The sequence below is a fragment of the Crocodylus porosus genome, unplaced genomic scaffold (assembly GCF_001723895.1).
Source record: "Crocodylus porosus isolate Cpor-Errol unplaced genomic scaffold, CroPor_comp1, whole genome shotgun sequence".
Lineage (NCBI taxonomy): Eukaryota > Metazoa > Chordata > Crocodylia > Crocodylidae > Crocodylus > Crocodylus porosus.
Genome location: NW_017728931.1, coordinates 72,807,552 through 72,825,091, shown reverse-complemented (window position 1 = coordinate 72,825,091; position 17,540 = coordinate 72,807,552). Strand labels below are relative to the sequence as shown.

Genomic DNA, 17,540 nt, shown 5'->3' with positions numbered 1-17,540 from the left:
AATACCAAGATATACTGTATGATAACACTTGGTAAAGATCAGGGGTGTCAAACTGTATGTGGCCAACGGAGCCCTGCCAGTCAGCCCCTAGTGCTGCCCCTGGGTCTCAGCAGACCCACATGGGGCATGGGCAAGCACATGCAATGCAGATCCTAGGGTGGCTGGAATTGACACCATGTGAAATGCAGTCCAATCAAGGGCATGTAGTGCACATCCAGAGTGGGCACTGTGCTATACATGGTGCCTATCTCAGCCAAACTGTGCCACACGGCTCCTGCTCTAAGATGTCTGCCATGCACAGCGCCCACACCAGCAGCTCCATGAATGAACCACACATAGTGGTTGCTCCAACCAGTCTGGGACCTGTGCTACACAAGTCTTTTCTCAAAAGGCTACTTTGCTCAAAAGCATGTGCTGTAATAAGCGATCAGTGACTCGAGAACAGAATTTGGAATTCCATACTTTCTAGGGAAAGAAAACAATGCCAAAACAGCACACAGAAAATAGCCTCTAAACCTGAGATAGGATCAAAGCACATAAATATTGGTAATGTATTGACACTAGCAGGGCTAACAAGGAAATCATCTTCATGTGCTAAGCCTCCAAGTTTGGCAGGTCACATACATGCACATTCCATGTGCTTGAGGAGGGGTAGCTCCTAATTTACTTAAGGCAAAAATCAGTATCAGGTTTGGTGGAAAATGCCAGAGAAAGAACAATTCTCCTAACAATCAGACAAATGTTACTTACAGTATCTTAGTTAGTTGCTTATGAGATGGCAAGAAAGAGAGGATTCAAGATTATTGCATCTACCGCTCAGATCCTAGAACACCAGAATATACTATCCACAGGCAAGGAAAATAGACCCAATGCCTTCAAATACTATATAAGCATAAATGAATGTCATATGACTTTAGACAGATCTGTTTAAAAGTTTAAGGTCCTTTACCTTTTATATCGGCTTGAAACCATCCTAGAGGAGTCCTAAAAAAAGAAAACAAAAACAAATTAGCTAATCTTTGTCTCTTCAATAAAATACTAATGCTCATATAACATATGACCATGTTAATGATAAGCAAAATCACAATAAATTCACTCCCAGATTTCTCAAAAAAACAAACCAAACCAGATCCTTGGCCCACTAAGCCGTTTGAAAGGTTTTGGGCGATGGGGTCTACCACCAGGATACTTTGCCACTTCTTGTGAATCTTCCATATTAGCTTCTGTTTAATAAGTGTCTTATACCCTTTCAGCAGCAAATGTTTCCAACACTATATGGAAGAGCTCTGCATTTAACAAGGATAGTATCACAATGATCACTGATGTGCAGACTGGATTTAAATACATACATATTTTTTTGTAAGCCAACTGGTTGCTTTTTGACCTACTGCTGTGCACTAAACAGAGGTTCACTGAACTATCAACAATGCCACCTAGGTCATGTTTTCCTAACTTATATATACCATTTATTTATTCAATTTACATGTTACCCTTCCCAACAAAGGCTTAAGAAAACAGAGTAACTTAAAAATCAACAAGATAAAAAAAAAAAAAACTTACAACAAAAGAATGAAAACAAAGAGAACTGGGGCATCAAGACAAAACAGAGACCCCCTAAACAACATCCATTCCTAGTTCAGGAGTGGCACCAGGACAGGGGTGGGGGGCACTTATCTCTGGGGCTATCTGCCTTGTTTGGCTCACTGCCTACCTACCTGTGCTTGCCTTGCTGCTTGTTTCTGCGATATACATTGCCGGCACAGAGCAATGTATCATAAAGCACAAGGCATTCTGGGAATCATGGTTTTGTAGCACAGTAGTGAAGTTTGGAGACCTAACACCCATATTTTGCCACTGAATTCAAATTTATTTATTTTTCTTGCTCTCTGGACATGTCAAGCAAAAAATGGTGTGAAAGTCCCCCCGTTCCCCCCCTTCAAGCAACAGCAAAGTCCACCGTCAACCCCGAGAACTAGACTTCCCAGAACTTCCAGTGCCAGCCTTGCCCTCTGCCTGCCTCTCTGCTCTGGGACAGCTGCCCAGGGCACATTTTTCCCTCTGGTTATGTGCTGCTGCCAACCCATCCCCATCAGGAGGAGGTGTGGCTACCACGTTCTGTATCTGTCACAGTTTCTGCCTGGACAGTTTTCAAGGGCAGCCCTATGTAGAGCACATTACAGTAATCTAGCCTTCAAGTTATGAAGGCATAAATAATGATGGCCAGATCAGAGTCAGAAAGAAAGGACTGCAGCTTTCTCACCAGATGGAGTTTGTGAAAGGCACTCCTACCTACTACTGCCACCTGAAGATCCAGGTGAAGCAGAGGATCGAGGAGTACCCCAAAGCTGCAGACCAGAGTGACAAGAGAAGACTAAACCCCAACACTGAAATGTGCCCCCATCCTCTCTCAGGTCAAGTGGTCTGCCCATCACCAGCATCTCTGTCTTGTTTGAAATCAATTTAAATTGGTTCACCTACATCTACTTCACCTACATCCATTTTTTTAATAACGTTTAACAACTGTGTGTGAATTTAGAAAACTTCATAGAAACCTGTATCCTTTGTGGCTCAGTGCTCTTTGCTCTCACTTCCTTTTATCTAAGAAGTTACATAAATGAAACTCATTCACCTATTCCTAATTTTGAAAAATCATGTATTACTAATCTATTTTGCCACAGTGCAGAGGGATTTATAAAGGAAAAAAAGAGAAAACAAAGCAGCAATAGGTGCAGATGTTGCATTTAATCTGTTACAGTACCTGTAATGAAAACTAATGCATAAAATAAGAAATAATAAAAGGGAAATCTCCTATGAATGAAAGTACATCAGTATCTAGATGCCATGTTCAAAATACCAAGTTTAAAGAATATGTTGCGCAGAAACATTAAAATGCCTTCAAACTTGTAAAAAAAAATATTACCTAAGTTACTTAAGGTAATCCTACTAATATCTCATGGGAACTTCTGAAGAAAATGAAGACAAAATATTATTTCAGTCAAAAACAAAGCAGCTTTGAAGAGAAAAATAAGGTTAAAAAGGCAGGAAACAACGTATGAAAGAAACAGCTAAGCGTCTGAAAAGGATGCCAAATGCAAATGAACTTCACTGCTAGATACAGTGAAGTGTGAAAAATGACACCTATCCATTTTACCAATGATAATTTAAAGATAAGAGTTCATCCACAAAACAGCAATATTAGTTTCTCCCCTTTTAAGAAGCCAATGAAAGGCCTTCAAAACTGCACTACTAAGGGCATAAAGTCTTACTAAATGTATTATAAGCCAAAGATTATATAAAAAGCATGATCTCGTTATAGTACGTTTATGTCCCATAGCAAGTGACAATTAAGTGCTAAAAGTGAGACTTCCATCTCAAATACCTGTAGTAGAGAATGCAAAGAAGAATTTTGGCAACTCTTTGAGTTGGTCTAATAAAAGATATCAGCTTTACCCAAAGAACCTTGTCTGCCTATAGTAGAAAGTGACTTTTTTACTTCAGAAAATTATTTCCATTTTAGCAGTATATGCTGAACAATCCCAATAGGAAGTAAAGTCTTCGAAGCTGTTGGAAGTTGTTGGAATTGCTGCATGCACTACAGTGGGAAAGTGGTGAGAAATGGCAGGAGAAAGCAAAGGCCAGGTCTCCTTGGACCTAAGCTGGGCTCTTTTAGCCTGTGGCTTCAAAAAGTTGCCAGCAGCTGTTGTGAAGTCTTTTGTCTGCTTCCTCTTTCTTTTCAGTATCCCTACATTTAAATGAAGTTTTGACAGAATTTTTGTATCAGCACCCAAGTACTGCAGAATCCAATGAACTCGTCACAAAATTCAGGTCTATTTCTATACAAGGTAAAAGTATCTTGGCCAAGGCTATCCTTACCTAGCAAATACAGATTTCCCATGAACAATAAAAGCTACAAATGTAGTGCTCAATACAAGTCCTTTTGAAGGTTTCTCTAAATCAATTTTCAATGTGAAAGATTAATGTAAATTAGGCCTCTGGCAGACATTACAAATAAAATGTGATTAACTCGTTAATTGTGCCATAAACAGTAACCCTGCCACATGTTCAATGGCATGATAAAACAGGAAACCAGTCACAGAAACATTCCACAAACAATTGTTAGTTCCATCCTTGGGACCACACAGGAGTCCGGACCAGCTGCAATGAGCTCCCAGGGCTGGGGCGCACAGTCCTGCCTGGGACTGTGGAACCAGCTTTGATGTACTTCTTGAGCTATGGCTGACATTCAGCTGATTTTCAGTTTAAGGACTGAAGGCATCTGAAGCTGGCTCTGATACATTCCTAGGGCTGGAACCAACAAGCAGCTGATTGCTGGTCCTGGCCCTGGGGCTGCTTGGGGTTAGCTGGGTGATGGGGATGCAATTGTTGGGATCAGGGTTCGGATCCTATCACATCTTTCAATGAAAGTGTGCCAGGGGCCTTAGAACAATCACACCAGATACCACAAGTTAGGACACACTACTAAAAGCAGGAAATACCCTGGATTCTTAGTAATTAAGATTTCTTGCACATTTTCCTTCCAAATACTCTGCTTCCAAGAGTAGCAAGCCTGAGCATGAACTTTTATTTGGGCATAGCAGTTTCAGGATTTGGACCTACTGTCAATCAGAATTTTCATCTCAGCTGCTTTTTTTTTTTTTTTTTTTTTTTTTTTTACAAACCTCATTCTAACGCTGAGGACAGACTCTCTTCCAAGTCTAAAATGCATGAGCTTGGTGGCATTTAGGGTGTTTTAATCTGACATAGAACTTAAACAAAACTCTTGTTTTTCCATGGGAATAGCTATGTAAACAGTGTAAAACTGTAGTGACAGATCTCAACAACATGGTCATGAGTGACTACATCAGTCTACTTGTGTTTTGTCTCCTCTAGGACTCTTCTTTTAGAAAGCCAAATATGTTGTACACCCTCATTTTCCATTAAACCATAGTTAGAAAACTCCAAGAATTTAAACAGAACTTACTGGAAAATAGTATTCAAAGAAGCCAATTGTTTAAAGTGGAAAAAGGTTTCATTTCAACTATTCCAACACTGGCAATAATCTGGTAATTTACATGATTCTCTACATGCCCTATTATGAGACGCCTGAAAAAGTTAACCTGTCTTCCTGCTTATTCATGCAGTCCCTTGTTTCTTGGTAATGTAAATTAATGGAGCCACAGTTTGAACTTGTAGGAACATGGACACTTCAGGTACTAGTATGTGTTAACAGCATGGTTTTACATAAGCAATCTGCTCTAACTGCAGTTAAAATTAACTATTTTTTTAACTGCAGAAAAATGTTTAAAGAATATGTTAATGAATAAGCATAAGAATCACTATACCACTGATTCTCAGTCTTTTTAGACTCAAGGCATCCTTTGTCAGACTTGAGGCACTCCTCCATAGCCTTCTGTGAACTGACTGGAACTCCTTTAAAAACTAATTCATTTATTACAGTGCCTACCTCCTTGCAGGGTGTCAGGGGAGCACCCAGGCAGGAAGAACATGAGCCTACCCTCATATGCTTACATCCTTACACCTGAAGCCTGAGCCTGTCCTTAGCTGCTTATCTCCTCACATTTCCTGTGGCACCCTTCAAAAGCACTCACTGCACCCCAGGATGACCCATCACCCTGGTTGATAATCACTGAAGCAGATTAAAGAAAGTCATCATACATAATTATGATGTTAGGTAATACATTTTAACTAACATGTTTTTTAAAACTAGTGTAGACTTAATTTACCATCTTTATTTGCCAAGCTCTAGTAGCTAGACAACTCCCTTAGCTATAACAAATTACTCATTTGTTTTTGTAATCTATGCATGGCTCAAGGGCAGAGGCTAGATGACCCAATAACTGGGAAGAAAGTTAATCAAAGTTATTTAGACAGGAAGAACGCAAACAGCTTTAATTACTTAGGCTAACCATAACATTTATTCTTAAAAGATGTTGCAAGTTGCAACAAAATGAAGCTTGAGACAGAAGCCATTTCAAAAGCATCCCTTTCAAGTAAGGTATACATGTGAAAGTGTATGATTTAAAACCTGGATTAAGAATGGAGGTTATAGTTATTCGTAAAAGTAATACATTTTCCTGATATAAAATAAGCTACTCTTGCAGATGGCTTTTTTACATTTATCTCTTTCTCTGTTGCCAGCAATTGTACCTCCCCTTTTTGTTCAGTCAGTCTTTCCCAGGTACTTATACTCTTCTAGTCATCCTTTCTACAGAGATTTTTTAAGGCTCTTAGATGAGTTTATCTTTATTGTTTTTGAAATTGGCTGAACTACTTTATTGAGTTATTCAATGTCTTACACATTAAAATGAACTAAAAAAATTAAAACTCACAGCCAGGTGCCACGGTAAAAGTATATAAACCAGCAGTTTAAAACACTATTTTTGTTCATGCTTAATAAAGGAATGAGGTAAAAACAATGGCAGTTTTATATAAGGTATTGATAGAAGTGGTGTTGTAGATGAAGGACTTGCAGCCTGAAAGTATTTTATAGTTTGCTGTAATTGTCTGTATTTACTTCTCTTTCCTTTTTTAAACTTCTTCAGGAAAGAACAGAATGCTAACCTTAAAAACAAACAAAAAAAAATCAACAGTATAACACTAAAATGTTGTTTCTTGATACCCATTCTCTCTCTCTGGCTATAGGTATTATAAATGTTTTTAAAGAACTTTTACCAAATAGTTTGGGAAATATGTGAAGCCACTTCCTAACATCCATGAAATGCATCTTATAATAGAATTCTGTGTATTTGTATCTCCCTGATGTTCTTTGGATTAATAAATTAAGTCAAAGATCCTCCTGAGCCTAACAGCTTTTGGGCTCAGGCAGTTAAGATACATCAGTTTCTGTAGCTAACAACACAAAGAGTCATTTGGCTAGTGTCATATCCAGCTGCCTTTGACTCCACTGCGTGAACAACTAGGCACCCATTTACAGCTGGATCATCTGGGGGTGAACTTTGAGATGAGTCCAGGGCAGGATTTGAACTCCTGGTATTTGGCATCACAGTTCTGTTTAACTCAGGGGCCAGCAACTTTTTTGGGCAGACTGCCAAAAATACCTGCAACTTCAACCTGTAAGATGTTGGTGTGCCAGGGTGGGCAGTGTGGGAGCTGCAAAGGGCCAAATCCTTGTTGTGGCAGTGCAGCTTGGGCCCTTCCTTGCTGTCTGCCCCAAGGTACATGTGCCAACCATGGAGCCCAGGCTGCTCGCAGCAGGAAGGCTGCAAGCAGCTGCACTGGGGTCTGTGGAGCCCCAGCCCGATTCATTGTTGGTGGCAGGAATGTGCACTTTGAGGTGGAGGGCAGGAAAGATGCTGGGGCTACACTGCCACAACAAGGACTGGGTCCTTTGTGGCTCCCCTGCCCTCCGCCCCCATTCACACATGCTGAGCAAAAACCCTTCACGTATCATGCTCTGGCACAAGTGCCAGGGGTTGTCTACCCCTGTTTTAATTGCTATATGCACCATAATATAGCTTTACAAAGTCTGCAGGGCAATTTTAGAATACTCATTTTAAAAGTTTTTGGTTTTAGCTGTTTTTGGGGGGTAGGGGAAGGGCTGTTTGTTCTGTATCAGCTGGTAATAGCTTTATAGTGGTAGCGTTTAGTTTTGTTCCATTAAAACATCACTGCAGGACACGACCGTAGTTACGCAGCAGGCTGATTAGTTAGTACTCTGTTGGTTGCTTTTCCAGGTCTAAAAGACTTGAAATTTGCAGCAAAAATGTACTCTCTTAGCAGTGCCAAATTTTCAAAAACCCTTGTTTCTGTGCACATTATGAAAGGATGTAATTGCATTCCTGACAAACTGATCTGGACTCACTAAAGACAAAGCTGCTAGAAAACTTGGATGCTAGTTTCCATTACAAGTTCCTAGATGATAACTATCAACTATATTAATTTTTAAACATTTTGAAAGTTTCTGTTCTTGGAGGATAGTCAAGTGTATATATTATGCTGCAATATTAAGATCATGTCTAAAACAACATGACATCTACCACAACTGTTCCAGTGAATGGCCTGGTAATCTGGGTTTCTCTGCCTAGAAACCAAGTTTCTATGGTCCACTGTGACAAGCTTGCCACCTATTTTACAGACAACAACCTGGATCCAGAATGGCTTGGGGATCACCACTTTTGCTGTAGAGTCAGTTTGAAGCTAAGGAAGCTTGGTACTCATTGTATATGGATAGGTTTCAATTCCTGCCACCCAGCACTAAAGAGGTTTTGCTTAGGGGTGTACAGATAAGCAGTTGGCAGCTGGATCAGCGCCTGTCCTGGCTTGAGACTGGGACCATTGCTGGCAGGGGTAGTCACTGCCTCCCTCCAGGAGGACAGGGTGCCAGAAAATTCTTAAATCTGTATTTGTTCTGCCCCTCCTCAAGAACCTGATGGTGACCCCCAGCCCTCTATCACCCTGTTTTCAAACTCCCCTTTCTCTAAAAAGTCATTGAACATGACAGCTCAAGGCACATCTGGATACAATCAGATTCCTGGATCCTTGTCAGTCTGGCTTTTGCCATGGCTATATCATGGAGACTGTGTTCGTGGCCTTGGTCAGCAGTCTTTACTTGGAGATTGACAGAGGAAACTGCTTTACTGATCTTTTCAGTGGCCTTTGATACAGTCTGACATGTGGTACTGATAAAGTGTTTACATGACCTGGTGGGTACTTGCAAGGTTGCTTTAAATTGGTTCTGCTTTTTCCTGAGAGTGGAAATGGACAAGTCCTCACTTTCCCCTTGAGGTCTTTTCCAGTGAGGTCACCCAGGGCTTCACTTTATGGCCCTTCCTGTCCAATGTATACACAATCATAGAATCATAGAAAATTAGGTTGGACGAGATCTCAGGAGGTCATCTAGTCCAACCTCTTGCTCAAAGTAAGATCATCCCAACTAGATCATTCCACCAGGGCTTTGTTAAGCTGGGCCTTAAAAGCCTCCAAGGATGTAGATTCCACCACCTCTCTGGGTAACCTGTTCCAGTGCTTCACCACCCTCCTGGTGAGACAGTTTTTCCTAATATCCAACCCGAGTTAGATCATATTGGCTTTTGATGCGAGGTAGCAATACTGCTTATGACACCCATCTCTGACTTCATCATCTGATCTTGCCCCTGCAATCTTGGTCCTTTCCCAGTGCCTGGCTGTATTTGGGGATTAGATATTGGTGAGCCAACTAAAGCTGAATTCACACAACGTGGAGGTGCTAGTTGGCAAACTGCGTCACCTGGAGGGATTGGGGCAACTCTTATTGATGGGATCAATCTCCCCTTGGTGTGCTCCTGGAGCCTCTGTTTCACATGTGGCCACGGTAGCCTTTCACTAGTTCCGTTTGGTGAGAAGGCTGAGATCCTTTCCTTTAGGTTCAGATCTGGCTGTGGTCATCTATGCATTTGTAACCTTGAGGCTAACCTAGTACAACGAGCTGTATGTGGGGCTGCCTTTAACCATCTGAAAGGAGCAGCTGGTGCAGAATGGGGAGGCACACCTTCCGAAGGGAGTGTGTCACTAGAAGCACACAGCATTAGCTCCAGGCTGCACTAGCTTCCAGTAGCGATTCAATGTGCTGGTTCTGACCTAAACAGTCCAAAACTGTACCTAAGGGACTGTCTTCTCCTTCCTGTCCCATCATGATCCTCAAGATGAACTGAGAGCAACCTCCAGCAAATACCAACGTGTCAAATTTGCTTAGCAAAAACACAGGGGAGGTAATTCTTGGCTACTGCTCCTGAGTTCTGGAATTCCCTCTCCCTTGAGGCTTGCCAAAGCCCAATCTGGACATTTTCTGGTAACGCATTCTTGTTTAGACAGGCATTTAACAAGCCAGGCCCAACTGGGATATTATTTGAGAGGTATTGTAAATCTTATTTCAATATTCTATTTGCTTTTATATAAGTTATTTTGTTCCCTTATTGTAATCTACTCTGAGCCTTTGCTGAGAAGGGCAGTATATGAATTAATCCATTCTCTCTTGGCCCCCTGCCTTAGTGGTGGATCAGGTACTAATTCCTAAATCAACACTAAATGGGGGGGGGGGAAGGCGGGGGAGACAGGACAGGACGGGACGGGACACACATGACACTATCAGGCACGCCAGAATTTTGAGTTGAGTTTATGTTTCCATTTTGGACCTATGTAATTACGTATTTCATTAAATAAAATGTTGAATGGGATGTGTTCAAAAGCTTTTCTGGGACAGATGACACAGTGGTTGGCTGTAGTTAATCTTTTACTACCTTGCTTCACCAGTACTAAATTTGAATAATGTATAAACAGTTACAGTACTTATAAAATATGTCATAGTGATCTTGTGAAAGGCCTACACATCCTTCTTTCCTGTGCACAAGACGCTTCTGGCAAGCGTACCATTCAGTGCCACTGCTGGGATTTTCTCATTTTGTGGACACGGGGCCTTCAAAGTAATTATTTTTAAAGAAACTAGTGCAGAGCCATCTCTTCAGTCAACTGACCTGGGTTAAACTTTGATCGGTGGATTAGAGGTGAAAATTGCTAAATCCCTATTCATATCCCCAAGGCATTCACTCCCCCATAGACAAATGTTAAAATAAGCCAGAATCTAAATAACATTCACGAGTGGTATCCTGTGAAACTGTCAAATTCAGTTTAACTCAGACTAATAAAAGTGATGTGCGCAGACCAAAGGAAGGAGAATGACAAAGTGTGATTATGAAGTTATATATGAATGTTGAGAGTTTGCAGTGACTTCTGATCTTGAGTTTCTTTTTTAGATCACCTTTTTGGAGAAAAATGTTTTCTTTCTTTTTAAATATTAAACATAAATAACTACATTATTTGCACTGTACAATAATAAATGCAATACTTTAAGGTAAAATAAGTTAATGTTTTGGACACAAGATAATGCCTGCTACAGTGGTTTGCTGGGAGTGCTAAGATGAGATGTTGTGGTTAGGGGTCTTTTGCTTTATAGGTTGTTTTAATACCCTATTGCCTTTTATCAGTTATTTTACTTCTCCTGTTTTGTTTTCTTGTTTGCCCATTTTATAAGCTACTTTTGCTCCTCTGTAAGCCATCCTGAGGTCTTTGTTGGGAAGAGCAGCATGTAAATCAAATAAATAGATTTTTTTTTAGTAGGACTGTGGAATGACTGTATTACCCATGAGTGGGGAAATCATGGAATCACAAACAATTGCTAATTCACTCTTCATATGATACTGTATTGTCATGTCATCTTATTGGAACAGCTTCTTGCATCATCCCATCTTACAGAAACAAATGTTCTCTCAATATAAGAGTTCACTGGCACAGGTGATAAGAGAAGGTGATGGTGTATGTTAAAAACATTTTCTAAAACTTTAAAAATAGTGTTTGCTAGAATTGTGTAAGTTGTGGAAATTTTATAGGAAATATAATAATGTCTGAGATGTTGGTGGTATTTTCAGTCCTGGATCAGTAATTTAAACTGATTTTACCACTCCTGAAGACTAGAAATTGGGAATTTTCTGGTTCTAAAAGAGCTCAGAAATGGAACTTGACAATTCTAGCACAGGACATCCACCACTGCCAGTATGCCACTGAAGCTTCACAGCTCCATGGGCCGTATGTTAATGACCGCTGATTAAGAAAACCCTAATGAAACAAGAACAGTGAGGGGGGAGCAGCAGAGATATAAAAGGAGGACTATAACACAGTTCTCCCAACACCTTTGATGCCTCTACTTTTTTAGGGTGCTTACTTTAAGCCACACACATTTATCAGGACTGGGAGCTATGCTGGGAACCCAGTATAAGTAACTCAAGGTGGGGGGAAGGGCCTGTGTCCATGGAGAGCAGGTTTGGAGTATGGATGTACGAAATGGGCCCTATTCAATTTGGATTCGGCACAAATCGGGGACATTGATTTGATTTGTTGGTTCAGATCACTATCCCCTATTCAATTCGGCCAAATCTGAATCTGAAGATTTTATGCTGATTCAGGAAAAAATGGTGATTCCACCATAGACACAGCTTTAAATGTTTTTTCTACATACCTGGAGGTACCAGGCGAGGCTCATGAATGCTGCAATGCTGGGGTGGATGGAGCATCCCACAGGACCATGGGGGGCCCCCCCACGTGCTCGATGGTGAACCTGGAAGTGGAACCCCCCCCCACACACACACTCCGTTGGCTCAGCAATTGGGATCCCAGGTGCCCCCCCAGACCCAGGAGGCACCAGTGCTGAGCTAGGGGTGGGGCCCTGAATGCTCTCTGGTGGATTCGGAAGTGGAGAGGAAGTGCTTCTGGTCCACTTCTAAGCCTGCTGCTGAGCAAGCTGGGGAGCGCCCCCACGCTCCTGTGGGATGCTCCATTTGCCCCAGCATCGCAGCATGTACGAGCCGCCTGGTACCTTGAGGTATGTAGAAAAAACATTTAAAGCTGTGTCTATGTCTGAATTGCCGAATCTTTCTAAATCGATTTGGAGGATACCAATTAGATTTGGAGAGATTAAAAGGTCCTCTGATTCAATTCAGATTTGGAGATTTGACCACTGAATTGGGCCAAATCTCCACTGAATTGAATCACGGACCAAAGCTTCACACAGCCCTAGTTTGGAGGACTGGGTGGGGGGGGCGGCGGAGAAACTAGCTGGCCTGCAGGGCGATGGTAGCTGTTGGTCCAGGGAGCTAAAAACAGCCCAGGGGGGAGAGGGGGAGGTTATGAAGAGTGCAGCCCCAAAGGATGAGCATCTGGGCTTTCCCAGCCCCAGGGCTGCACTCTGAACATGTGCAAACATTCTCTGGATCAGACTAACCCATTCCTGATTTAAAATTAGTTCATATACTCAGGTGATCTTGCTTAGATTGGGCCCACCACTATTTTGGCCTGATTTAAACTCTCCAAATGTCTGCAGAGATGGGCATTCAACCTAACCATAGGCAGGTCAATCTAAATGTAACTGCATATACCCAAAGGAGTTATAGTCATAAGCAGTCATGGGAATTTACTAGTTAATTTACTATTTAATTAACTAGTTTAAAAGTTAAAGAAATAGCTAACTTTAACTAGTTTAAAAAAAGGTTTACTTTAACTTTTTTTAAAGTTTAAGTTAAAAAAAATTTTAAAAATTGAAATCCAGCTTTTCCAGAGTTTTTTCTGACACAGCCGCTCTCTAGGACTTGCACATGGAACAATATTTCTTTATTGAAACTCTAGGACTTCTTGTCTGAGAGACAGAGAGTAGTTTGCCTTCCTATGAGACCATAGTCTTTTAGGAACCACAAGCCCCACAGTTCCTTAGTTCAGTCTGGCATTTTCTGTGCATTTGCAGAAGTCAACAGGGCAGCCAGTTGGCTGCAGAAGAAGGAATAACCACAAACAAGCACAGCAAGCAGAGACATTGATCCCAGTAGGAGTGGGAGCAAGTAGTGAGGGTGAAGCAGATGTTGACTTTTTTAATTTTAATGAAGATCAGAACCAGCAGCCCATGGCCCAAGAAGTTGAGCACTACTTCTCATCTGTGAGAAACTTATCTGAGGTGTCACCTACCATGAAAACACTATTCATCCATTACAACACAAGCATTCCCTCATCTGCCCATGTAGAGTGACTGTTCAGTAGTGGGGGCTTAGTTTTGCAAGACAGAAGAGGAAAATTATCAGATGTAAATTTTGAAATGTGGCTTTTGCTGAAGTTCAATAAGCATGTTTAAACCGTTTCTGCTATGCAGCTGAACTTTCTTTTTCTCATTTCAACTGATTTTCTCATTTCAGTCTAATTTTGATTTTCAGACACTTTCATTATTTCTAATTCAGATGTATTTCATACCCTTTTGTTACCTTTTGAGCAATAAAAATTGTAACAACAGAGGTTTTCTGTGGAAACAGCTTTCATTTGTCACCTGGCTATGAATATCTCCTTTTTGTTATTCTGGTATACCTAGATGCCTTGTGCATCTAGCAGTTAGTTGTAGTTCATTGCTGCTTTATGAACAGGCTCTAAAATAAACTGTCTTATATTTAATCAACTCAGCTAGAACAAAGTATATTACATTTGTTTCAATGATGACTGATGTTTTCATGTAATTTCACGTTGTTGTTACAAAGCTACAAAAAGTTCAAAATTATAAGTAGGGAACAGTGTGAGGATTCCCTACTGAAAAAAAATCAGGTTCCCTGATTAAAATGAGAGTTCAAACAGCCATAAATTTTAATAAGCATCAGAGGTGCTTCTCTTAGGAAAATCGTCCAACCACCAGACAACTAGGACAGGGGCTTGGAGATGCTGAACAGCAAGATGTTCTAGGAAGAACTGGCTGATGGTTGTTGGCCAACTGCTGCCCAGAGAACAGACAATCTTGGGTAGATATATGGAGCCAGTAAAGAAGCCAGATACCTGGCTTATCCTTTTCATAGGACATCCAGCGTACCCAGCAGCAAAGAGACTTTTTGGGACTCCTCTTAAAATCTTAAATTATTTGCTAATTTGTATAATAGTATGAGTAAGTTTGGAAGTGCTAGGTGGTCATCAAGCTGGCTATCTTTTACATTTGCTTTTTTGGCCAACACCATTCAAAAGCAGTTAGTCTTTCTGCCTCCCTTAGAGGCTGATAACACAAAAAATAAAAAATATGGGAGCTGTCTTAAGAGAATAGAGCTAATTGTAGGACTGGGATGCCAGCTACTTGTGAAAAAGGAATGTCCAGGTGACAAAAGCAATCAATCAGTGCGGTGGCACGTAAAGAAGGAATAGGAAAAGGCGACTGTCTGGCAACAGAGAAGCAGGGAAAAGTGTAATTAGTTTTTTTCAAAAGTCACCATTTATGGCCTCAAATATATACACTTTTCATGAAAGTAATTGCCACTGTTGCCACTGTGATGTTATATTATGTCAATGGGAAGGGCAATCCTGATCACATTATGGACTGCGTAACAACACTCTGCCCTCTGTACAAATTTGATGGTAACATTGCAGGGATGCATTCTCTTTTCTTGAGAGCATTAGACTGGTTAACTAACCTTAAACTGGACTTTTAATTGTTGCTCCAAGTCAACCATATGGAAGAAAGAGAGGGTGGGAAGGGCAATAATGAGATGTAACAGAATCAAAAGAATTTGCTGCTTCTGTATATCTATTTCTGTCACAAGTCAATACAGTTTGTCAGTATTTTCTGCCAGACTGAATAAAAAATATTCCTTTTCTATTAGAAGTTCATGAAAACATTTGGCAGTCTACCAAGTGCCAGCCTGCTTGGGTCTAGCACTTTTGCCTATGTACTGCCATGGCCCTCATCTCTACTATAACTTCTACTCAAGTTCATCTCATAAACTTGCATGAAAAGTTCTTCAAAAGCTTCTAGATAGAATAAATAAGTTTTACTAAAATCTTTGTTAGACAGACCTGCTTTCTTAGATAATCAGACCCAGTGAAGAGTGATGGATGTCATGAATGCCTCTCTGAGAGACTGTAAGTTCTCAGGAAAACACAACATGACTTATGGTGGTGGTTCAGGCCTTGTTCAAAAAACCCAGAGTTGAAAAACTGTTATCTTTCTAGCCACTACAAGCAACTAAGAAAGGCAGCCTAATGATGCTTGAACACACTGATTTTTAGGGATCCTTCCAAGCCAGGCTTCACATCTGGTTCTGGCACGAAAACAGCATCAACTTTCATGCCCTTTCTAGTTTAGGGATGGACACATATGGAAAATATTCATGCTATTATCATTAAACCTACCAGCTGCCATTGATGTCACTTTTCCTAAAGGATATAGGGGGAATAGCTTTGACCCTCTTTCAAAAATGCTGGGCAACAAGATCTCTTTTCCTTTGCAATGGAATTCAGTTATGTACACAGCATCACAAAACCTTATCCAACCACAGCCTGTATTCAATGCATATAGGAAAACATGGGGGAAGATTCAAAGAGGTATTAACCACAAAGAGCATCCTTCTCCAAAGACAGTATTTTGGTTACCTATTCCTTTCGGAGAAAAGGATGTAGTCTCAAACCTAAGGTTCAGTCTAGAAAAAAGCAAAGGTGGTCAGTAGAAGAAAACACGCTAAGCAACCGACAAATATCATAAGCTCTTTTAAATGAGGGCCTCCGCCAACCAATCAGAAATTTAGTTATTATGCTTCCTCTTCTTTGTAGAACTACAAAAGCTTCACACACCACAAAGGCTAAAGCAAAAAGCAAGACCAAAACACAGCTTCATGAAATTAATGGTGAATGACACTAACAAGTCCGCCTACTAAGAGAGCGTTAATAAGTATGATACTGTAACACATGAACAATGCTGCAAGGTGTAGATACAGCTATCTTTGTTGCATGCCTATGTCAAGGGAAATACCTGCAAAACAAAGTGAAACCGAAAAAGTCTTCTTAATGGAAAGCTATCAACTGCACTGAGGAGCACTCAAAGAAAAAAAAAATCCAGATACATTGTTACTCCTTGAACTTATGGGCACAATAGAGCATCCAGGATGAAGCAATAAGCCTCTGTGCTGACTTGTCTAGTTGTTGTGGATTCAGGTTGGTCCAAACGTTATTTTTTATGTACTTCTTGTAATGAATGCACTTCTTTGTGCATTCACAAAAACTAGTATTCAATTATAAAAGACTTCATGGATAAATTTAAATGTTTAGTTAGTGGCTCTGCAATGCATCTCTGGAACAAAACTCTTAAGTTTAAACTGCTTATCCACTAAAGTACATTTTATTGAATACAGATGATGGAAAAAGTTAATCATTTAATATTTGTTTTTTAGAAAAGCAAAGTTTGTCTATCACTAGAACTGTAATCTATTTTATTTTGGTAAGTGTAAAAATACTAAGCACACTGACTTTTCAGCTGAGATTTTACTTCATTGCAGACACAAATTTACTAATTACATATTAGTATGTTCCTGTAAAAAAAGAAAGGCAACTGTGTAGATTCTTGAACCATATATCACACCCAGATCTGAGGAACAGATTAATTCAGAAAAATATATTTTTTCATATAAAAAAAGAAGTTTCCCTAATTCTGCATAACAAGCACATTCTCAGTTTTAAGAATCCCTTATTATATTAGCCCAAGCCATTAACTTTCCATGAACTTAATAAGTATATTCAATTCAAACTTCAGGAGATAAAAAGTATTAAATTAATAAGTTACTAGCAAGTTATGTAGTGTCTTTTCAGCAATCTATAGAATATTACACACAAGCTGCTTCTATTCTTCTCTTCTCCCATGCATACTGTTGGTGTTCTGTTTGATATAGGACACTTGGAGCCCTTGTGTGCTATAGGGAACAGAGACGGTGTTATAGACATATTTTGGCAAATGTTATTTATATGAATACCAAGGACTGCAAAGGCCTGGACTCAGTAGCTCAAGGACACCTTTTAGTAAAATTGTGAAGTCAACACTCAGAGGTATTTCTATGCACCTACAATTCATGTTCCTTAAATAGCTTGTATCATGATATATAGTTTCATAGTTTCATAGTAGCTAGAGTCGGAAGGGACCTAGGAAGATCATCTAGTCCGACCCCCTGCCTTGGCAGGAAAGAGCACCGGGG

The 17,540-nt window shown here is 40.3% G+C and overlaps 1 protein-coding gene across 1 annotated transcript in view; it reads right to left on the bottom strand.

The window, feature by feature from the left end:
- PAWR (pro-apoptotic WT1 regulator) overlaps positions 1-17,540 on the bottom strand; it is a gene marked incomplete at its 5' end in the record, with an annotated part of 120,387 nt that overhangs the window by 29,029 nt on the left and 73,818 nt on the right. Inside the window, one exon of the mRNA XM_019543932.1 lies at positions 950-984. Within this exon, the coding sequence (XP_019399477.1) occupies positions 950-984 (35 nt within the window). The remainder of the gene's footprint in view (positions 1-949; positions 985-17,540) is intronic.